General features: G+C 27.9%; 2 protein-coding genes across 2 annotated transcripts; both read right to left on the bottom strand.

Moving 5' to 3' along the window:
• Positions 1-68: 68 nt before the first annotated feature.
• Positions 69-11807, bottom strand: LOC107063704 (uncharacterized). The gene is given in 26 exon segments (XM_089172958.1): positions 69-284; positions 371-478; positions 551-647; positions 739-988; positions 1093-1223; positions 1309-1437; positions 1535-1693; positions 1778-1971; positions 2037-2119; positions 2321-2617; positions 2793-2976; positions 3048-3261; positions 3464-3568; positions 3633-3914; positions 4028-4195; positions 4267-4389; positions 4453-4580; positions 4823-4925; positions 5021-5241; positions 5346-5405; positions 5408-5549; positions 5629-5785; positions 6439-6570; positions 6739-6919; positions 7173-7222; positions 11576-11807. Coding segments are annotated over 26 exon segments (3792 nt in total). The 5' UTR covers positions 11602-11807; the 3' UTR covers positions 69-216.
• A 225-nt stretch (positions 11808-12032) lies between these two features.
• Positions 12033-25794, bottom strand: LOC107063705 (uncharacterized). The gene is given in 26 exon segments (XM_089172959.1): positions 12033-12250; positions 14311-14418; positions 14498-14543; positions 14545-14595; positions 15955-16204; positions 16302-16432; positions 16522-16650; positions 16748-16906; positions 16995-17188; positions 17254-17336; positions 17461-17757; positions 18359-18542; positions 18617-18830; positions 19025-19129; positions 19194-19475; positions 19703-19870; positions 19942-20064; positions 20142-20268; positions 22195-22301; positions 22393-22613; positions 22718-22922; positions 23003-23159; positions 23385-23516; positions 23721-23901; positions 24079-24128; positions 25645-25794. Coding segments are annotated over 26 exon segments (3819 nt in total). The 5' UTR covers positions 25692-25794; the 3' UTR covers positions 12033-12182.
• Between the last annotated feature and the right edge of the window lie 64 nt (positions 25795-25858).

Here is a 25858-nt window from a genome sequence, read left to right as displayed (position 1 = left end):
GTCCAACAAAAAACCAAAGTTATATATTTATTCTTTTTTGTTTTGTACAAAATATTATTGAATACATATACTTTGTTCTAAACTTTATTGTTTCACTTTAGTACTTTAGCTTGTTATAAACACATGTATACAAATGAAAATATTATTTTATTGCACATCTAATCTCTATGTTTAAAGATACTACTTTACTTTTATGTATCATTACTATAATTAAACTTACAGGACCATTTGTTCTTTATTAGTTAAACTTGTTAGAAGAATCTTTTCTGTTGTCACAGGACCATCTAAAAAAATATAAGTAGGATTACTATATATTAAAATTAAAGTAATTAATTAAAACTAATTATAAATATATATAAATAATTTTTACCTAGCGGATACCAGCCAGATTTTCCAGTTTCTGATCTTGCTGAATTTAAAGCTTGCCGAATAGCAAAAGGAATTACGCAACTCATACACAATGGAGGCTCGCCAGTTGCTGTAACATAATTTATTTAAAATCAGTCAGACATACATATACATTATTATTATAGTTATCAATTTTATTTACCTTTAGATCGTAATACACCTAATCGATTCGGTGTATTCCTTCTAAATGTAACTCTAAAATCAACCGGAATATCTTTAGCTCCAGGAGGTTTGTAATTCTAAATCGAGACAGAAACAGAAACACAAGCGTCATTAGTATACAAAATTAGATATTTTCTCAGGTACAGTTAAAATTTTGTAGACATATACCCAAGTTCTATAATTCGTTAATGCGCCAGTTTTAGGATCATAAATCAAATCTTCAGAAGTCCAATATCCAATTCCCATGATGAAAGCACCTTCTATTTGACCTAAATCAATCTCAGGATTAAGACTGACACCAGTATCTTCTAACAGATCAACTCTTTGTATAAGATGTTGTCCTGTAAGTACGTCAATTTCAACCTCTGCAATAGTTACTCCATAAATTCTGTAAGGTGTTGCATCTTTAGCTGTAAACCTAAGAATAATATGAATATATTGAATTATTGTTTTTTTTTGTCAGATAAACAAATAAGTTTCCCAAAGAAATAAAACAAAAAATTTTATCTTATATTTAAGTACATGTAACGAGCACATAGATCAACGTCCTTCATATGTGCTGCCATAACTAATTCCTGCCAAGTAGGATTTTTTAATTCTTGCTTAATAGGCTCTAATCTTGCTAGAAGTTCTTTGCAGGCCATCATAGTTGCCTAAAATTAAAGATATTTAATATACTCCTAGTTCAAATTATCTTATAAATTTCAAGAAAATACAACAAGAAAAAAAAATACTCACGTATGCACAAGATTCACTTGTAATACTTCCACCTGTGACAGAATTATTAGGAGCAGTGAAATTATCACTGGGTCTCACTTTTACAAGATCTAAATCAATACCGAGAATATATGCTGCTACTTGAGAGATCTAATAGTTACAAAAAAGTAGCAAAAATTCAAATCAGTTTAATTAGCTAAATGGTAAAATTATTATTTTTGCTTTAATTTAAAAAATATTTAGTTACTTTCGTGTGTATACCCTGTCCGCATTCAGTTCCACCATGGGATACAGAGACAGTTCCATCACGTGCATAAATGCTAACCATAGCATTAAACTGTCCCCAATACATGAGAGGATACTTCATTGGTACCAATGCCATTCCTTTCTTTTTCCAACGATTTTCCTTCAAAACGTATACCATAAAATAAAATAACACATATATAATAATCTATACATATATCCTTAAATAAAAATCTTTATTTTTTACATTATTAAATATTTCGACTGCTCTCTTCCTCGAATCGTAATCAGCAGAATTTTTCAAATCTGCTATCATTGGTTCTAACACAGCTTTATCCTCTGCATTCATGTTAATCAATTTGACTTCTATAGGATCTTTGTCTAATTCTGCAGCTATATGTTCCATTATGTTTTCTATTAAAGCTATTGCTTCCGTAGATCCTGGCGCAAATATAATACTTATTACATATCATATAATTATAAAAAATCATTTTAATTTACCATACCTGGTGCTCTAGCGTAAGTGTTGGATGGAACATCCGTTTTAACTTCGTAACCATTGCAAGTCCATCTAGTAGCATCATAACAGCTGTAAATTAAAAGATAGATCTTGATAAATTATTGGAGAATTATTATATATGCATATTTATTATTAGAATTATTAGAAATTTATTAGATAATTGTTTTTTAATTAAACATATATAGTATAAATAATTTTGTATTCATTTAATAAAATAATTTTTTCAAATACTTATATTATATATCATATCGTATGAATACTATAATATACCTTTCCATATGATGCATTACAATTGGTGCATGCACTTCATTAAAAGAACAGCCTAGATTGCTCCATTGATTAGAATTTAAATATTGAATACGTCCTTTATTGTTCACGCCGACTTCGTAATCCTGTTTGGTTGGAACTCTCTTGCCTATGCTCATCATATTACTTTCGATCGACATAATGAATCTTGCTGGTCGATTAAGTTTGTGAGATGCAAGAGCACATGCACAAGCTATTTGAGTAGCTCGTGAAATTTTTGCTCCGTACGCACCACCCAAACGTCTTACACTAATGTTGATGCTAAGAAATAAAACTTAATAATATTTATTTTATAAGGGTGATATTAATCGATGGTAATCAATAAATGACAGTATTTCATTGACTGATATCAACTAATTGATAGCAACAAAGATTAGAATTATTAAGTAAAAATCTTGCAACCAGAAGATATATTTATGTTATTTAAGTCCCATACCTATTATTTTGAACTCCTAGACAAACAGCAATTGAAACTTGAGTAAGATCCATCCATTGAGTTGCTGCGAAAACATCCATACCATCTTCAGTCGGAATGCAAACGCAAGATTGAGTTTCCATAGTGTAATGATATTGAGGACCAAGAGAAAAGGATCCTTTGATAACGCGTTTCGTATTTTTACCTATAAATTGTTTAAGTTAAAGTATCTATGATATTTATTGTAAATTAAAATAAATGAATTGATTCATTTACCTTTATCTTTGGCAGTAACATTTACAGTTTGGAAAATCCTGGTTTTATCATTAGAAGCTAAAGCATCGTCAATAGTTATTATTGGTTTCGTTTTCAATGCATCAGTGTACGTTATTTTTACTTTTTTTACAGCTTCGTTTGCAAGAGCATGAGTAGTTGCAACTATTATTCCAACTGGTTGTCCAGCGAACGAAATTTTATCTTCTGCGAATAGCTAAGGACAATAATTTGATGTATATAGGTTATTTGTTTGTTATTTAATATGATACATACTATAGAGAACGTAAAGAAAAAGAGGAAGAGAGAGAGAGAGAGAGAGAGAGAGAGAGAGAGAGAGAGAAATATCTATATTAAGCCATTCTTTAAAAAAATAACGATTCAATTAAATCAAAAGATAGTAAAATAATCTACTCTACCAGTTCATCTTCATTGAGCATCTGCAAATTACTAGAAGCTAAGATGAATGCATTTTTCCCAGGAATATCTTTTGCTGAATAAAAAGCCACAACCCCTTTCATTTCCTATAAATACCACCGATTAAGTAATTGAACTATCTTCAATGATTATCTCTTAATCGTAACATACCAAAGCTTTTGAAGCATCAATATTTTCAATTTTACCATTAGCCACTTCAGTTAAAACGAAAGCACAGAAAACCTCGTCTTTTAAAGGCATTATATCATTGACGTATTGTCCCTCTCCTGAGGTCTGATAAATAGATTCCCTTTTAACAATAGGCTTGTTCAATGGCCATATATTTTTATCCGTATCAAAATCTTGTTTAGCAGATGATAATTCACGTTCTAAAATTGTTCCACCGCTTCGAAGTTTAGAATCAATGTTTTCTGGTCTTATACTTAATATAAACTGAAATTAGATTTTATTTATATTTATTGTTTAAAATAAAACTATTTAGTATAACAAATTTTAAATTTTTTAGATTAAAAATTCTCTTTTCACGGTAATATTATTAATAATACCTTGTAAAATAATCCTTCAGCCAATGTTTTTCTAAATTCAGGAGAATAATCAGGCAGAACGTGATCAGGATTTAATTCTTTGTCCAATACATCGATAGCGGATTTGATAACGTTCTTATCGAATATAGATTTATTAAGCAGAAATTCTTGAGTATTTGTTGCATGCATCTGAAAAAAACAATATCATATTTAAGATTTCTCAAAAATATCACCATTTAATTTTGTCCAAAATTACTTACAAACTCTGGTCGAATTCCACCGATTAGTATGTTGGGTTTTTCTAAAACTTTTCCATTTCCATCCAATTTAAATAAGAAGCCAGCGTTAATATGGGCATGGGCATTTTGAGCTCTTGGCATAATCTGCATAATATGTATGATTATATTTTTTTATAATTATTGTTCATTTAATTTTACTGTAATTACCTTGTAGGATCTAAATTCGTAAGAGCTATCGAGAGTTGGAAGAACAATACTGTATATAATCTTGTGTCTCATATCACTTTCAAGAAATTCTAACAAATTCATGTCTGTCTTATTCTCAGGACTTTCAACTGTGATTTACAAAAAAATTGTCATTTATTATAATACAAGGATTGATTAAATTTTATATATAATTAATATTAAATTAATTTTCATATATATATATATATAATATATAAATATAGTATATATAAATATAATTATAAATTATAATTTCATTATAATGAGATTAGACTTATATAATTGTCGAAAAATAAAATTAAGAATTCTGATTGGGAAATATTTTATTTATTGTATATATTTATTTACTCACGAATATGTATACGTGCACCAGCAGTTTGTAGTATGAGGAATAAGTCCGATGGAAATTCATGGTGTTCGTGTTTAATCATGAGATTACCAGCTATGGTACCAATCTAAAAATATTTTTACTCAATCGATTGATCGATCATTCAATTTATTTAACATTTACTTTGTTAAAAAAAATTATTATTTTTTTACGATTACTTACATTACGGACTGGCACACTTGCAATTAAATCAATATGACGAGCCAAATGACGTAAATATTCGAAGCCATCATCTTTTGAATATTTTTCGAAAGTATCCATTGCTACCGTGAGGGATATATTACTACCAAGTATCAAAGAATTTGAAGTTTTTTCTATTCGACGTAAATCGGGTATATCGTTTATATCGATATAAAGATCTTTTTTTTCAATTCGGTATACACCTATAATATAATTATTAAATTGAATAGATCAGCTGGTACACATTAAAAAAACATTCATTCATTTTCTAATCTTCGTTAATTTGAAAATGATTTTTATTACGAACCATGAGCCGTATTTCCACCATTTAATATATAAGTTGAATTCGAATATTTCTGAAAGGTCGAAAAAGATTATCGATAGAAAGTACTTTGTGAAAGTTAGAGTCTTCCAATTTTATCGAAATAGGTCTTGAATTTTGCGGACTACAAATTTGCCCATTTTTACAAGGCATACCATTTTTTGGACACATTTTTATTTTATAGGATTCCTACGAACACAATACAAAACATATACAAAAAGAGTCATATTATATGATATTTTTTTTATAAAAAAACAATTGTTCTTACTTCGATATCTTGAACAGTCTCCACTAATTTGGGTGGTGCATCGGAAGCAAATGATTTGAATGCATCCAATATTGGTCTGTAACCCGTGCATCGGCAAATATTACTGCCAAATGAATTCTCGATTTCTTTCATTGTACGTGTCTTTTCCTTCAAGAGACTGAAAATTTTTAATTTATTTAATTTAATAGAAAAACGTGTATACTTTTGTTATTCATATTGTTTAAATTATGATAAACTAGAAATTAATAATTTGTAATAATTTTAAGCAAATTTTTTTAATACATTTTTTTATTATTAATTTGCATGACTTTAAGGTAATTATTAAAATATTAAGTAAATCTATTGCGTCATGCGTACGTTAGATATGTAGGCCAATGGTTTTCTTTTATTTAGTTTTTAAGTAGTTATTTTGAGAATAGAATAAATACGTTTCTAATCATATTAAAAGAAAAATACACGGTTTTAGAAAAGGTAAAACGACCTTTTTATATGTGTAAATAGATATTCTACGATAAGCGAAGATGTTTTTTTGTTTAGGTAAAAGTATAAGAAATATTATCCTCTGTTGCTATGAAAAATGTATAATTATGTATCTGAAGAAGAAAGAGAGTATGTAAGTGTTGTGTGTGTGTGTGCTTTAGGAGACATGCGTAATATCAGGAAGGTCGACATAACAGAGTGTAAAATAAATAGTAATGAATAAGTAAGTAATAGTAATAGTAATATAAGTAAGTATACGTAATGAATCACTCTATATCCAATAAATATTATTTCTATTTTTATTTTTATTTATAAAATTGTTGTACCAACCTGTAAAGATTCATCACCATGCCAGCTGAACAATATCCACATTGAGATCCATTCATTGCTGCTAAGGTTGTTTGCATAGGATGATATCCTTTCATTCTATTACCTATACCTTCGATAGTTTCAATGGACCATCTACACATAAACAAAATTAATAAAATCTTATATTAAAAATTAGAATTATTATTAATAATTTTTATTGGATACTTCTAGTTTACAAGTTATTAGAGAAGCATAATAAGAAACATATATAAAAGCGTCATTATTAATAACATTAGTACTAATAACAACTTTTAAACGTACTCGTTACATATAAAAATAGGTACAAGGCAAGAATTCACTGCCATTGTTTCTCCTTTTATTGTGGCAGCAACAATACAAGCACCACAACCACCTTCGTGACACATGGCTTTTGTACCACGTAATTTCGCATACTCTCGAATGAAAACGTTTAGGGTCGTATTAGGTGGGACATCCTCGGATACTAAAAAAATAATAATATTTCATTAGAATTTTTATTATTACTTTTTATATTTATGTTTCGTTATTATTTGATTAAGTAATATTAAAAGTGCTGTTTATTTATTTAATAGTATTTCTTTTTAATAGCTATTATTTTTATTTAAAATTAAAATTATTTACTTTTGGTAAAAACATTTTATACTATATTTATTTAGGTAATTCGAATTATTATTTTTTTTATTTCACGTTGATAATAAATTTGTTGATGGTCGTACCTGTGTATGGGTTACCGTTAATCTTCAAGTCGACGGTAGATTTAGAATCCCTAAAATATAAAACAAATGTATATTATTTATTTATAAAATTCATACGCACTTTGTTAATAAAAAAGATATGGACATCAATTAGTGAAACTAAACTTAAAATAATTTCAAACGTTTTTCTTACATTTAATAAAAATTAGAAGAACAATTAGTATGATTAAAAGTCTCACATATGTCGTATTTTGTGTAAAGCAATTAAACACATAATAGAGAAATTCATTCGTGAGAACTTTTGTATGTAATCTACTTGTAAATGTTATTGACGAGATGTTTTTCTTTTCAATATAACAACCTATCGAGAGTGAAATAACAATTTTTTTTCCCAACAGTATGAGTATTTTCTTTGTATATATAAAGTATGTTGCAAGTTAAATGTTATTTCCTTTTTATCAAATTACCGATATTTATGTAAACTATGGAAATTAAGTAAGTGGAAGATACGTTAACCCATTCGAGACGGATTGCACAACGTGTGTGCAATAATAATAATGAGTGCAATTATCAGTTATTCTGAATAAAGTAGTAGTCAAAAGAAGAATTTCTTTTATTAATAGTATCTGTAAAATATAGAGAAACAAAATTTGGCATTGGTTTCATGCAGATAAAAAAAAACAAAATATTTTGTTTGGATCTTCGAAATTTACATTTTTAGAAAATATCAATGCAGGAACCCATATATCTAATTCCATTTTTTTCAAATCTATCACCAACAGCAATAGTGTAGCCTTTTATTCATACCGCCTAAATGAAACTTATTATCTTAAGACTGCGCAGTCTACGTATTTATAATTTCTTACATATAAGAAAAATTATGAATACGCAGGCTGCGCAGGCTTAAGATAATAAGTTTTTTTATTTTCTTTTTTTGCGCCATTTTTATCTTTGAATAAATAAAAATAAATAAATAAAAAAAATAAAATGTAATAAATAAATAAATAATAATAAATGTTATAAATAAATAAATTTTTTGATTATGTATTTTCATTTTACCTTACATTGCACATTGCATCAATCCGCTCCTCGCAATAAAAATTTTCTGAGGAGCGAGCTGCATACCCGGTGTGCAATGATCTTATTTATATGAACTCACTTACAAATTGGGTGATTTCCATAGTAAACATGTTTTTTTTATTAAAAACGAACAATTTAAAGAAAACAAAAAATTTCGCTCCTGGGGACCGTGTTAAAAAAAATCGTTGTCTTGAATAGATTAATAACCATGAAAATATAAATAAAAATTTGGTTTCTGGTTAATTTTGATTCATTATTATACATTTATACGTATAGTTCATTTTGAATAATTTTTTTCTTCTAACAATACTTTTCTGCTTTACAATTACATTGATATACAAAGTTAATTATAATAACAACGTATTATTTTGTTTTCAAAAAAATATATTTATTTACTTTGGATAAAAATAGTATTCAATGTTTCAATAAAGAAAAAAATGTATATATATATATATATATATAAATATATATATATATATTTTTTAAACAAAGAATAGATAAGATAACAATTTTTATTTGTTGAGATATATTTTTTTACACTATGTATCTATAGTATATTTATTGCACATGATTGCACAACTTCTACTTAAATTGTAAAATGCGCAATAGTTATGTTACGTATGAACTTTATTGTTCTTCGTAATTTATATTTATTGCATTAATATTTTCTGAACATGTTATATATATTGTGTATTTTGTTAGAAAATAATTATACATTGTATATATATATTAAAAAAAAAGAGAGAGAGAGTGAGAGAGGGAGAAGTGATTATCTTAAATGATAGTCTATACAATGACATTGTTATATTGAATTATTTATACTCTTATATTGTTCATCTATTAAACGAAATAATATAAACAATTTCTTTGACTGCTTTGAATATACAAATTAGAATGTATCCAATTACTTTTATTTCTTTACGTTTTATTTCATTTAATTTTTTAATAATTATTATTCACATATTGTTGTCTTCTATGATAGAATTTTTTGTTTTCTTTAGAACGAATAACAGATATTAAAATTAATTTGATTTTTGTTGTCAACTAAAATGAACGAATACGTAACAAGCATACATCAGAACATTAATAAAAATTTTAACGAGATATTTCCTTTTATTACGAAAATTAGATTTAACGAGACTAAATCGAACTCGCTAATCCATTTGATAATATATGATTTGTCTTAAGGAAGATATAAGTTTACGTAGGTTGTAATATAAAATTTTTACCACGTCATTCAGATACTACATCATTAACTAATGATTTAGAAGACCATTACTCAAAACTTATTTGCTGTTTTCTTCAATAGATTACGTAACAAATTATTCAAGAAATATGAAGTTTAAGAGAAAAAAACTGAAGAGAAGAGAATTTTTTAATTTTAATTAAATAATTTTTTTTCATTATATTAATAAATATCGTCCTATATCGTCATATTTGTATCAATAATTCCATGATAAAATTAATTTTTTATTCATAACCAAAGATTAATGTAAAAAAAAAAATATGTAGGTTTAATGCTACATAATAATTTTTGTTTTGTTTATTGAGTTAATAAAGATCTAAGAGAACTTTCAGGACACCTTGTATATACACATATATGTTCAATATATATAACAGTAAGCATGAGAAAGTGTCGTCATGGGTATGACTTGATTGAATCTTGTCTTTCTTTACATAGAGAACAGTGGTTATTCAATTCATGTACTTATATGTATATGCACCTATCTTTTTTTGTATTATATTTATACATTTACCAATTGTATATAGAAATTTTTCAAACCAACTGCTTGCCACTAAAGAGAAACTTATTTCTTGGTTCTCTATACTTGTTAACTGAGTGTACTTTTATAGGATTACGATTGCGAATACTCGTATATGCACATACATATGAACATATAATGCTTAAATTACTAAGTAGGAAGTAATATACCCGATGAATTTAAATTATCTTCTCGTTGTATTTAAATGATTCAAGAAATACTGTTTTATATTTAAAAAGAATGATTTGGTTATTATTATAATTTTTTTTGTTACATTGATTAATTGACTAGATTAATTGATTAATTTATTAAATTACATTGATCAATATTTTTATTATTTATTAACAATTGATATTATGATATATTTTATTAAAGACATGTCAAATTTTCTAATCTTATCTTATTACATCCATATTTAAAACTTCTTTATCAGTGTTATCGCTTCTCGTATATATTTATAGTGTTTCTAATTACATATGCGACATATTTTTTTCATCTATTCGTAATGCTATGTAGAAATTGCCATGGAATAAAATTGTAATAAGATATAAAAATTTGACACAAATAAAACTGTTATATCATATGATATGATAATTTTTGGTATATGAAGAAATTTTGAATGACCCAATAATTTTTGCCATTTAAAATGTTTTCGTTATTCTTGGTTTTATAGCAAAATGTTTGGGAGAAATGTTACATTATTTCAAAAGACAAATTTAATGATAGAAAGTATTTTCTTTTCAAGATAATTTTATTTAAAAATTTTCATACTTATCGATAATTTTTAAATTGAAGTGCTTGCAATAAAAATCATGAAATACTCTTGTAATATATACAAAAATATATTATCTATTGCTATCTGAAAATTTATCAAGTAAAAATGTATCTATAAAGTGATAAAACTTAGTACAAATAAAATATATAAAAAAATTAACCTTAGAGAATGTTCATGTGCGCGCAACCTGATCATGGAATTTTCTATGAGTTTCATAAACAACTTTTACTCAGAACTATAAGAACGACAGGAAAGAAGTAAAACTGAGAAAGAATTTTAAGATTTTTTGTAACTAGATATTTTTCTTATTACTTTAATAACGTTACTTTCACGTTTGAATAAGTTGAGTAATGAATAACCAGTTCCATTTGTTGCACAAATTTGTTTTCTAAAAATTCACAATATCATGTGAATCGAATATATTATATATATAATTTATTATATATTATATTATATATTATATATTATATATTATTATATTAGAGGACTTGACTTTTTCGAAATTACATTTATACTTTATAAATTATTTCTTTTTTTTATTCTGCAATATAAAATTATGCTATTTATTAAATTTATATTTCTGTATTACATATTTTTGCATGAAACACATACACATATCAAATTTTTTGAAATAAACTGAAACGAATTAGATTTCATCGAAACACCTGACTTTGATCACAGTAATCTATAGTTTTACATATCTACTTTTACATATCTAGTTTTACATATAAAGATTTAAAATTATTATATTTTTATTTATTTTTAAAGATGAAAAAAATAAAATATATATACGTATACACACGTACCAAAGTAAGTCCATTATCGGTGCCATACTAAACAAATTTTATTCAAACAAATGAAATCTGGTTTTGATTTCTCGATTACACAATTATTTTCTATACGACAAATTTATTTATAAACGAATATGCGTTTATCCGATTGCAAGATGATTTGAAACTTTTTAAAAAGATAAATTTTTGTTCAATCTATCTTTTATCCGAACCATTTGACAAAAGGATTGTAACTACCTCAAATAACAGGAGGAACTTACTCTTATGATAGTACTGCACTCAATCCCCACTACTATACAGTACATAATTGTCGGTATTATACAGCATGCAGCGCTTATTGATAGAAATTGAAATTGAAATTGTATAGAAAACAAATATTATAATTAATGATTTAATACCTTAAAAACAAACTTGATTAATTAAATAATTTATATGCGTTAACATTAAATATTTAAATAAAAAATCAATGTGATATATTTATTCTCTTTGTTTTTAATTGCAAATATTAATAAATACATTCGACCTATACCCAAAACATTATAATCCCAATTTAAAAATTACAGCTTGTACGTTAATATATGTTTGTAAAGAAATAAATAAAAAACACTAACGTAAGTTAAATTTACAGCACCATTTGCTCTTTATTAGTTAAACTCGTAAGGAGAATTTTTTCCGTAGTAACAGGACCACCTATAATTTAAATATTATTATTATATATTTATATACTTATATAATTATATATATAATTATGCACGCAACGGTGCATAACGTGGTACCGCACGTTGCGGTACATACATATATATATATATCTTCTTATTTCTATAAAATTCCCCTGTCACAGTGTTTGTTATTCTTATTCTCCGAAACGACTTGACCGATTTATATGAAATTTTGTGTGTATATTCGGTAGGTATGAGAATAGTTTTTCTTATATTTCTTATACCCCTGAGTGATAAGGCTGACCCACCATAATTATTTTTCCTTTAAAAGGATATTAAGAAAAAAGAAAAAAAAACAAATGTTATGTGCCTATATTCAGACAATGTAAAATTATATGATGTGAAGTAAGTGGTGATCTTATGTTACCGCTCATGCGCAGTTGGTTCGATATTAAGAAAAAGAGAAAAAGAAGACAAATGTTATGTGCGTAAATTCAGATCTATCTATATATTTATTAGCCACAGCAACGAGTGGCCGGGGCACCCCTAGTATATATATATACATGTAGGGGAGTTTTAAGTATCGAAGAGTAAACACGGATAAGTAGGTAGGTGACGAAAGACTAAAGGGAAAAGAACTCGATGGTCGAAATAAAGAAATACGATGCGTGGTCTGTTTTCTGTAAGTTGCGTAAGTTGTGTGCGTGCAAGTCTGTGTGAGCCTAAAAGTTCTCACGCGATATCGGTGATTTGTTTATTAGACCGAGCTGGACGTTGGAAAAATTCGAGAACGATGAGAAGGATGGTTCATCCCTTCAGGGATGCAGGATGGAGGCGTAAACATATAAGGAAAGGACTGTCACGCGGGAAACGTCGTTGAGAAACAAGCGATGAGAGCGAGTGACGGAGAGATTCGATACGAGCGTGGTTAGCGAGTGAATAGTGAATGAATAGCGAATGAGTAGCGAGTTGCGGTAGGATTGCGAATATTCGCAGGTTTCGTGCGTCTTTGTGAGGTCAGAGTGAGTGTAAGAGATTGCGAAACGTTATTATATTGTAATTGTAATAAACAGTAACTTGTGGAAATAAAGAATATCTTTTATATCTCAAGTGGTGTCGACAACACAGGGAGATTAGATATCCTTAGCCGGATATAAAACGATTGATTTCCCTACATATATATATCGTTTATCTTAACATTTTAAGGACCGGAAAGAAATCTGCCAGACTTACACCTAGGAACGCACGTTTTTGGGCAAACTTGTACTTTCTAAAATTATCATAACTTTGTAACTTATGAAGCAATTTTTGTGAAACATTCAGAAATTGTATAATAGAATTTATTTTAAGTATTATTAAATAAACAATTTTTTAAATAATTATAATAACTTTTGTAATTAAACAATTAATTTGTACGAATTTTTTAGAAATTATAAAATAGGATGCAATTTAGGTATTATTAAAAAAATATTTTTTAATAATTATTATAAAATATTCTTTTAATAATTATAAAATTTTATTTAAAAATGAGTTTTACCATAGTTTCTAGTAGTTTTTTAAAAGTATAATATTGTGTGAAATATTTTTTTCTATGAAGACATCATTTTTTATTTGGTAAACACCAATAAAAAAAATAATATTATTTGCCAAAAAAGGTTTTGCTTGCGTCTATTGCAGATAGTTTGCACATTTATTTTGTTATGTTATGTAGATTATACTAGCATCCGTTATAAATATGGTATTAAGTGTCTCGAAAAGATTATGAAATTAAAATGTATATGCTATTTCATTAAAAAAATACGGGTTACTTCGTGATCAATCCGCAACAAGACCGGATGCGCAAAATGAGAAAACTCGTGAGCGGTCCTTAAAGTGTTAATCGAGTGCGATAAAGCTCAAGTTGCGCAATAGCGTTTAATCAACGCTTAACCGACAATTAATGACGGCACTGACAGTTATTCATAACGTTCGAAATGTACTAGGATTTTTCGACACAAAATTTTGAAAAACGCTATCGCTCTACTTGGGACTTAAACGGTTAAAAATAATGGATGAAAACAAATTTAAAATTTATATAAAAAACATTAATACCTAGTGGGTACCAGCCAGATTTTCCAGCATCTAATCTTGCTGAATTTAAAGCATGTCTAATAGCAAAAGAAATTACAACACTCATACATAGTGGAGGTTCGCCAGTTGCTATAACATAATTTATTTAAAATCAGTCAGACATACACATATAAATTATTATATTATTATAGTTACCAATTGTATTTACCTTTAGAACGTAATACACCGAATCGATTCGGGGAATTTCTTCTAAGTTGAAACTCTAAAATCAACCGGAATATCTTTAGCTCCAGGAGGTTTGTAATTCTAAATCGAAACAGAAACACAAGCATCATTACACAGTGAACGCAATTACGTCAAAATGACATCAAAATGATATTGCGCTATGTCAGGATTTACGTAAGATATAAGTCAGATATGAGTCACATGTAAATCATTATTTCACACTTATTGACGTAAGACTTTTACGTAATAAATATAAAATTCAGCTGACCTGACGAAACAAAAAAACAAAAAAGCAATGATGTCATATACATATGTCTAGTTGTTGCCGATTTTCTCTTACTAGTACATGACGTATAATTTTTTTTTTCCGGGATTTGAACTCAGGAACATACGATTACTGAATGGACATTACTGGATGGTGATTTGCCTCACTGAGCCATGCGAACTTGTATTAATATCCATTATATTACTAATACATATATAATTAATAATATTATTAATTATAATTAATAAATATTAATAATTATAATGAATAAATAATATTAAATAATAAAATATAACATAAATTGATAGTATAAATTATAATTCACACGTTCCATGCCACGTGTACCACCGGTGGTACAATAACCATTAGACATATTTAATGCACTGAAAATATATACTTATAAGGTGACTTACCGTCACCGTTTTTTTTAATACATATATATAAGGGTGGGTCAAAAAAATGACTTTTTTTTTCAAGTGCCACGGAAAAATGGGTTGCTAGACACTTTAAAAGAATTTTCACCCAATATGAGCTCTTAATTTTAATAGGAAGATCCTCCGCATCGCAGTTTCTTTTTCACTCTAATAGATTAAAATTCATACCTCATTATTTATTGATTGTACAGAAAAATTTTCTAGCCAAATTTTGTAGGAAATTTAATGCTCTACAAAAAAGGTATCTTATATTTTTTCCGTAAACCTCACCATTTGAATGATATTGAAGATTTAAATTTGATGATTTTTAGACAAATCTCATTTTTGCTTATGAATTTTATAACTCGACAATAAATGACTATTAAAAAGTGCACAATACAAATTTTTTTAGGAAATTAACGGCTCTATAAAAATGGTGTCTTATGTTTTGGCGATTAAATTAAGCGTTCAAAAGATATTCAGAGACAAAAATCAGTACACATGAAAGTTTGATGATGACCCACCTTTATATATATATATAATGATGGGATTATTAAGTCACATTAATGTCATTTTTAAGTCAGAACATATGACTTAATATTGAGGTCATAAATAAAGTCACCATTACGTCATGTGTACGAAAAAAATTTGAAGATCACTGTATGACGTACGTATGATATCATTTTAAGGTCTTGTGTTCACTGGATAGTATACGAAATTAGATATTTTCTCAGATACAGTTAAGATTTTGTAGATATATACCCAAGTTCTATAATTCGTTAATGCGCCAGTTTTAGGATCATAAATCAAATCTTCAGAAGTCCAATATCCAATTCCCATGATGAAAGCACCCTCTACTTGACCTAAGTCAAGCTCAGGATTAAAACTGATGCCTGCATCTTCTAACAGATCAACTCTTCTTAGAATATGTTGTCCTGTAAGTACGTCAATTTCAACCTCTGCGACGGATACACCATAAGAGCTATAAGTAGTAATATCTTTCGTCGTGAACCTAAACAAAATATGTATAAAATAAATTTTGTTATATTAGATAATAAAATCATTTTTTTGTTTAAACTAGAAAAAATATCTTTTGTTTTGCGGTTTACATGTAACGAGCACAAAGATCGACGTTCTTCGAATATGCTGTCATAACTAGTTCCTGCCAAGTAGGATTTGTTAATTCTCGTTTAATAGGCTCTAATCTTGCTAAAAGTTCTTTGCAAGCCATCATGGTGGCCTAAAATAAACAAAATTTATCATACTACTAATTGAAGTTTTCTTGTAAATTTATGTAAAAAAATATAAACAAGGAAAGAAAATACTTACGTATGCACAAGCTTCACTTGTTATACTTGCACCTGAGAACATGTTATTAGGTGCAATGAAATTATTAGTTGGTTTTATTTTAACAAGTTCCAAATCTATACCGAGAATATATGCTGCTACTTGAGAGACCTTACAGTTAAAAAGAAGTAGTAAAACATTCAAATTAGTTCGATGAATTACATGTTAAAATTATTATTTTTGTTTTAATTTAAAAATATGCAGTTACTTTCGTGTTAATACCCTGTCCCATTTCAATTCCTCCATGAGATATAGAAACAGTCCCGTCGCGTGCATAAATGCTAACCATAGAATTGAACTGATCGAAATGTACTAACGGAAACTTTATTGGTACAAAAGCTATTCCCTTCTTTTTCCAACGATTTTCCTATACAAAAATTAGAATAATATAATTAATGTTGATGAAACAATTTATGCATGGAAATACAATAGTTAAAAAGATGATTTTTTCTTACACTATTAAATATTTCAATAGCGTTTTTTCTCGAATCATAATCACAAGACTTTTTCAAATCTTCTATCATTGATTCCATCACCTTTCTATCCTCTTCAGTCATATTTATCAATCTAACTTCTATAGGATCTTTTTTCAGTTCCATAGATATATGTTCCATTATATTCTCAATCATAGCAATAGCTTCCGAAGATCCTAGTGCGAAAAGAGTGTTTTTTAAAGTTCATAATATTCTAAAGAATTGTTAAAGTTTAAAATACCTGGTCCTCTACACCAAGTGTTGGATGGAATATCAGTTTTAACTTCGTAACCATTGCAAGTCCATCTATCAGATCCGTAACAGCTGTGCATTATAAAATAAATGTTGATAGATTATTAAAAAATTATTAGTTTATTAATTGATTTAAAAAAATTTTCAGATTTGTATATATTATATTATATGAAAAATATATTCTATATATACGTACTTTGGTAAATAATGCATTAAATGTATTCCAGTCATCTCATTAAAAGAAATACCAACATTGCTCCATTGAGTTGAATTTAAATATTGAATACGTCCTTCATCGTCCACACCAACTTCGTATTCCTGTTTAGCTGGAACTCTCTTGCCAATAGACATCATGTTACTTTCAATCGTCATAATAAATCGCACAGGTCGATTAAGTTTGTAGCATGCAAGAGCACACGCACATGCTATTTGAGTTGCCCGCGTGAGTTTTGATCCGTATCCACCACCTAAACGTCTTACATTGATGTTGATACTAAAAAATCAAAATAAACTGTATTAACTTCTAAACTTTGTTATACGTTTGTTACAACTTATTTAAAAAATTTGATTTTATATTTAATTTATTACTGCATGTATTAATATATATATAATATAATATTTAATTAAATAATATAATTATTACACACTGTTCTTATACATATGTATATGTATAATATATATAAATAATATATATATAAATTCATATGTGAAGTTGATTAACCCATTGTCGTGCCTTGAGTACCGAGGTTTCATTTTAAAGAATACATGAAATAATAACATAATTATAATAATATTAAGTTACTGATATAATATTTTAATTTTTATAATAAAAATTGATAATTAATATATTTTTTACACCATATAAATTTTTCATTCATCCTGTTCAATAACTCAACTCAAATAGCCATTTGTAATTAATCTAAAATTCTAGCACACACTACGAGATATCTCGTAGTTGGCTGTCAATGGGTTAATAAACGATAACATTTCACAAACTGACATTAACTAATATATAGAAACAAAGATTAGGATTATCAAGTAAAAATCTTGTAACCAGAAGATATACTTATTTCATCTAACAATAAGTCTCGTACCTATTATTTTGAACTCCTAGACAAACGGCAATTGAAACTTGAGTAAGATCCATCCATTGAGTTGCTGCGAAAACGTCCATACCATCCTCAGTTGGAACGCAAACACAAGTTTGAGTTTCCATGCTGAAATGATATTGAGAACCGACAGTGAAAGTGCCTTTGATTACACATTTGGTGTCTTTTCCTGTAATGTAAAATTATTTAAGTTAGAATACCTATGGTACTTGCAAAAAATGAATAAAAAATTAATTTAATTACCTGTTTCTTTTGCCTGTTTATTGACACGATGTAAGAATCTAGTTTTATCATTAGAAGCTAAGGCATCGTCGATGGTTACTATTGGTTTCGTTTTCAATGCATCAGTGAAAGTTATTTTTACTTTTTTTACTGCTTCATTTGCAATAGTATGAGTAGTTGCGATTATTATCCCAACTGGTTGTCCAGCAAACGAAATTTTATCTTCTGCGAATAGCTAATGATAGTAATATGATGCAAAGGTTAGTTTTTTGTATTTAATATGATACATACTATATAGAGAACGTAAAAAAAAGAGAAAGGTAGAGAGAGAGAGGGAGAGAAAGAGAGGGGGAGAATATTGGTTTTAAACTATTGTTTAAACAATAACGAGTTAATTAGATCAAAGGATAATATAATGATTTATCCTACCATTTCATCTTCAGAGAGTAGATTCATCTTACTGGAACTTGAGATGAACAGATTTTTCCCAGGAATATCTTTTGCTGTATAAAAAGCCACAACTCCTTTCATTTCCTATAAATACTACCGATTTAGTAATTGAATTATCTTAAATGATTATCTCTAAATCGTAACATACCAAAGCTTTCGAAGCATCGATATTTTTAATTGTACCACTAGCTACTTCAGCTGAAACGAAAGCACAGAAAACCTCGTCCTTTAAAGGCATTATGTCATTAACGTATTGTCCCTCTCCCGACGTTTGATAAATGGATTCCATTTTTGCAATAGGTTTGTTCAGTGGCCAAGTATTCGTATTAGTTTCGAAATCTTGCTTAGCTGATGATAATTCGCGTTCTAAAATTGTTCCACCACTTCGAAGTTTAGAATCAATGTTTTCTGGTTTTATACTTAATATAAACTGAAATCAAATTTTATTTTTATTTATTATTGTTATGTAACTTCTTTAATACAGCAAGTTTCCGCGCGAAATATTGTAATTAACTAATAATGTAGACGTAAATTATTAGTAGTACATTAATTTACGTAAGTTAATGTGATCGAAACGCGTTATTTAGCTGACCAATGTATAATCAAGGCTAAAAAATTTGTTATGTTTAAAGTTTCTCTCTCAATTATTAATAATACCTTGTAAAATAATCCTTCAGCCAATGTTTTTCTAAATTCAGGAGAATAATCAGGTAGAACGTGATCGGGATTTAATTCTTTGTCCAACATATTGAGAGCAGACTTAATAACGTTCTTATTGAAAATACATTTGTGAGTTAGAAAATTTTCAGTATGTGTTGCATGCATCTGAAAGAACCAATATCATACTTAACATTCATCAAAAATATTGCCATTTAATTTTGTCCAAAGTTTCTTACAAAATCCGGTCTAATTCCACCGAATAATACGTTGGGCTTCTCCACAACATTTCCATTTCCATCCAATTTAAATAAGAAGCCAGCGTTTACAAGGGCATGTGCGTTTTGAGCTCTAGGCATAATCTATAGATGATATAATAATTACATTCCGGAATCCTTTTTAATTTGTTTAAATATTAATTTTATTTTATTTTAATTACCTTGTAAGACCTAAATTCGTAAGAGCTGTCAAGAGAAGGAAGGACAATACTGTATATAATTTTATGTCTCATATTAGTTTTTAGAAATTGTGACATATTCATTTCCATTTTTTTCCATGACTTTCGACTGTGATTTATAAAAAAAAATTATGTTATTTACTAGATAATGATTTTTTAAAGCTAATTAATAAATAGTATTGGGTTAATTTTCTGCCAAAGCAGTAACGTCTATGGTATGTACATGGGGATAAATAGACTCAGAAAAGGATTCCAAGCTAGGACGGAACTAATGAAAGATAGGAACAATAATTTAATGTCGGATACAACTGGGGTATTGAACACGTGTAAAAATTATTTTGACCGATTATTGAATGTAGAATTCAAGAACGACCAGGAAATTGAGAATTTCAAATTCCACACGGCGGAACTTATGGTTAGCGAACCAACTGTTTTAAAGGTAGAAAGCGAAAGCTAAAAAATCATAAATCACCGGGTAACGACTCGATTCCTGCGGAGCTAATAAAATGAGGGGAAGTAGATTGATTGAAGAAATTTTTGAACTAATTAAATTAATATGGAATAAGGAAACATTGCCGGAACAATGGAAAGAGTCGATTATAATTCCAATCTTCAAAAAGGGTGACAAAATGAACTGTAGTAATTACCGGGGTATCTCACTCTTACCAACGTGCTATAAAATCTTATCGAATATCTTACTAGCGAGAATAGTACCGTATTCGGACGAGATAATGGGGGATAACCAGTGCGGTTTTAGGAGAAATAGATCGACTACAGACCAGATCTTTACCATTCGGCAGATCTCAGAGAAAAAATGGGAATTTAATCAGCTGGTACACAAACCTTATTACGATTTCCAAGAAGCGTACGATTCAGTAAAACGGGAAAAAATGCTCGAAATTTTAATACGACAGGGGGTACCAAGAAAACTGGTCAACCTGGTTCAAGTTTGTTTAAAGGAAACTAGGGATAAAGTGAGAATAGATAATAAAATGTCGGAAGCTTTTAGTATTCATAGCGAGTTAAAACAGGGGGACGCATTGTCACCTCTTTTGTTCAATTTAGTACTGGAATTTGGTGTCAAAGAACTGCAGAAGAGTAAAGGTGGTCTGCAGTTGAACGGGACAACGCAACTGTTGACATGCGCGGACGATATTGCTTTGATAGAGAACAATAAAGAGTCGTTAATTAATAACGCGAAAATATTAATAGATAGTACAAAAGATCTGAGGCTACAAATAAGTGTGGAAAAAACCAAATATATGGTCACCGATGGATTTCAGAATGTGTTTAATACTGGAACTTTGGTCATCCGGGATAAAATTTTTGAACGGGTTAGCAACTTTAGGTATTCAGGATCGATCATAAACCAGACGAACGAAATTAACGAAAAACTTAAGAAAAGAATCAATTTAGGCAATACATGCTTCTATTCGGTCAATAAATTTTTCAGCTCACGGTTGCTGTCTAGGCGCTTAAAAAAAAAATCAGGATATACAGGAAAACCTTCCTACCGATAGTCCTTTATGGTAGCAAAACGTGGTCGCTTACGTTACGGGACAAAAAGAAATTTAGGATTTTTGTAAACGAAGCTCTTCGTAAAATCTTCGATATAAAACGCTATGAAGAAACGGGCTAATGGAGAAAATTCCATAACGTAGAAGTACATCGACTGTACAACAAACCGGACATTATTAACGTCATAAAATCGCGCCGATTAACATAGGCTGGTCACGTGGCGCACATGAGGGAGAATCGAACGGCGCATAAAATACTGGTCGATATACCGAACAGGAAAAGACCACTGGGTAGACCGAGACGTAGATGGGAGGGCAATATTATTTCGAGATCTTTAAGAAATAGGCTACGAAGATCGCGAATGGAGGGGTCAAGTTCCGAGCTTCAAGGGACGAGAACATTGACGGAATTTAATATTTGCGGCAATGAACTTTCGAATTCCTAATGCCAATTAATAACAATAATAGGGTTAATTTTCATGTATATAAATATGTTATATGATTATAAATGAATTTACTCACGTATGTGTATGCTTGCACCAGCGGTTTGTAGTATAAGGAATAAGTCCGATGGAAATTCATGGTGTTCGTGTTTAATCATGAGATTACCAGCTATGGTACCAATCTAAAAATATTTTTACTCAATCGATTGATCGATCATTTAATTTATTTAACATTTACTTTGTTAAAAACATTATTTTTTTACGACTACTTACGTTACGGACTGGCACATGTGCAATTAAATCAATATGACGAGCCAAATGACGTAAATATTCGAAGCCATCATCTTTTGAATATTTTTCGAAAGTATCCATTGCTACCGTGAGGGATATATTGCTACCAAGTATCAAAGAATTTGAAGTTTTTTCTATTCGACGTAAATCGGGTATATCGTTTATATCGATATAAAGATCTTTTTTTTCAATTCGGTATACACCTATAATATAATTATTAAATTGAATAGATCAGCTGGTACACATTAAAAAAACATTCATTCATTTTCTAATCTTCGTTAATTTGAAAATGATTTTTATTACGAACCATGAGCCGTATTTCCACCATTTAGTATATAAGTTGAATTCGAATATTTCTGAAAGATCGAAAAAAGATTATCGATAGAAAGTACTTTGTGAAAGTTAGAGTCTTCCAATTTTATCGAGATAGGTCTTGAATTTTGCGGACTACAAATTTGCCCATTTTTACAAGGCATACCATTTTTTGGACACATTTTTATTTTATAGGATTCCTACGAACACAATACAAAACATATACAAAAAGAGTCATATTATATGATATTCTTTTTATAAAAAAAACAATTGTTCTTACTTCGATATCTTGAACAGTTTCTACTAATTTGGGTGGTGCATCGGAAGCAAATGATTTGAATGCATCCAATATTGGTCGGTAACCTGTACATCGGCAAATATTACTACCAAATGAATTCTCGATTTCTTTCATTGTAAGTTTCTTGTCCTTCAATAGACTGAAAATATATAATTGATTTAAATTAATTACTTGTTTTTCGCGTATGTTTTCTGTTAAAATAAAATAAAATAACCTAATTATGATTTGTTATAATTTAACAATTTTTATTAACAATAATCTATTTAACTAAAAAATAAAAACTCGCTATCTATCGAATCATTATTAACTTTATTATTATTATCGTTATTGTTATTATTATTATTCATGAAACTTTTGCCCTGACCTATATAGATTCATAACCATCCCAGGTGAGCAATATCCACATTGTGATCCATTCATTACTGCTAGAGTTTTTTGTATAGGATGATATCCTTTCATTCTATTACCTATACCTTCGATAGTCTCTATCGACCATCTAAAAATAAAAAAAATAAATGAAATCTAATATAAGAAATTTAAATTATTATCATAAAAATATTTCTGGTCAGTTTTTTAGATTTCCATTTTTTGTACCGAACTACTGTAAGGAACAAATTTGAAAGAATTATCAATAATTATATTTTTTTTGTATTAATAATAATAATAATATTATTAATTATTAGTAATATTATATACGCACCCGTCACATATATAAATAGGTACAAGACATGAATTAACTGCCATTGTTTGTCCTTTTATTGTGGCTGCAACGATACATGCACCACAACCTCCTTCGAGACACATGGATTTTGTACCACGTAATTTAGCATATTCACGAATAAAAAAATACAGAGACGTATCCAGTGGAACACTTTCGTATACTATAATGATAATAATATTTAGTTACATTTTTAAACTTGTGTGCATATATATATATATACTTGGTGGTTTTATTTAAATAATGATTACTTGACTTTTTATTATTCTTTTTTCTTTCTATATAGTTTTTCTTTGTCAATCAAATTTTCAGCAATTATAATCAATGAAATAATTTTTACCTGTATATTGTACATCATTGATCGTCAGGTTGACAGTAGATTTGCTATCACTAAAATAAGAAATAATATTTATTTATATATCATAAAATCACATATACACGCACACTTGTACAACATTATCTTTCCGTACTCCTTCTATTATTACAATTATAAGATAATTTTATAAAATTATAATTTTTTCAATAAATTACGTAAAAAAAATGAAGAAATTACGAAATGGCAGATTTAAAAATATAAAGTATTTTTTCTCCAGATTTATATGTATATTATATTCTTTTACGAAATTTTATTGAAAAGATAAGAAAATCATATGGTTTTGCTATTCGATCCAAATAATTTAAATAAGGTGTCGTTGAAAAATGCATGAATGCGCGTTTTTTCACATATTGTAAAACATAACTTTCCTTCTGTTTATACGAATAATCTGCGAAAAAATTCCTTTAAAAAAAGAAAAAAAGTAACATCGAGAAATATTATTATTAAAAATGGAATAAAAAAGTCCATTTTTTATGAAAGTTTTTGTATAGAAATTCATTTTATTATATTTTTTATATAATAATATGAAGTTACATTATGTTTACTATTCATATCTGTATGGGAAATATTATTAAATGAAGTAAAAATGATTTGAATGATATAAAATGAAGTAAAATATTATTTATAAAATTTATCTAATATTATAAAATAAACTAAAACAAACACGATTATTTAAACATCTTATTTTTTATCGAATTACATAATTTTGGGTAATAAACATTATTATTTAAAATTATTATAATATTATTCTTTCTTAACCCATTCGAGACCACTTGCAACCGTGTGTGCAATTGCCATCTGTGTCAATAAGACCGGTTGTACACTGTTCGTTCAATTATAATAATGAACAATTTTAGTTATTTTGAGTAAAGTACTTTATTTTGCGTGTTAAAAAAAAACACATTTTATTTGGATTTTGAAAATTTACATTTTTAGAAAATGTCAATGAAATTTTACTTTACGATTATTGTACTATTTCTTAAAAATGTTAATGTAATGTAAATTATATTTTCTTTTTCATTTCTGAGGTGAGTTATGTTACTTTATTACCTTTTTTTTAGACTTTTTTCTAAAAATTTCTTTCTCGTTTATATTATTTTCTTTATTATTCAACTTATTTTTTTTTATTTTTTACTATTTCTTAAAAATTTACTTTACATTATATTCTGTTTTTCATTATTGAAAGTAAAATAATAATTTTAAAATATCTAATTATTTTTTAAATAAATGTTTATCAATTTTAACGATGTATTTTTATTTTACCTTACATTGCACACACATTGTGTTCAATCCGCTTCTCGCAATAAAAATTTTCTGAAAAGCGAGCTTCACACACGGTGTGCAATCATCCTATTTATACAAATTCATTTACGAATTGAGTGATTTCCATAGTAAACAAGTTTTTTTTTATTAAAAAAGGACAATATAAAGATAAAAAATTTAGTTCTTAGGAACAGTGTAAAAAAAATTTTGTTTTCGAATGGATTAATCAAGAAAAATAAATATAAATACATATATATTTACACATACCTAATGATATCATCCTCTGTTGGTAAATCTACTAAAATAAAATCCATAATTAATACAAGCAAAGTAAATTGAAAATATTCTTACTCTTGGTCACAGAAATAGGTTGTAACGATTTTTTTAAACTGAAAAAACAAATTGTAATTACGATGCTTTTATCTTTTATCCCCACTATTCTTTAAATTTTTATTAACATTTTCGAATAAGCATATCATGT

This window comes from Polistes dominula, unplaced genomic scaffold, assembly GCF_049000335.1.
Source record: "Polistes dominula isolate Pdom_NZ unplaced genomic scaffold, Pdom_raw_medaka contig_22, whole genome shotgun sequence".
Lineage (NCBI taxonomy): Eukaryota > Metazoa > Arthropoda > Insecta > Hymenoptera > Vespidae > Polistes > Polistes dominula.
The sequence above is the reverse complement of the archived record's forward strand: the minus strand, read 5'-3'. Positions and strand labels throughout refer to the sequence as shown.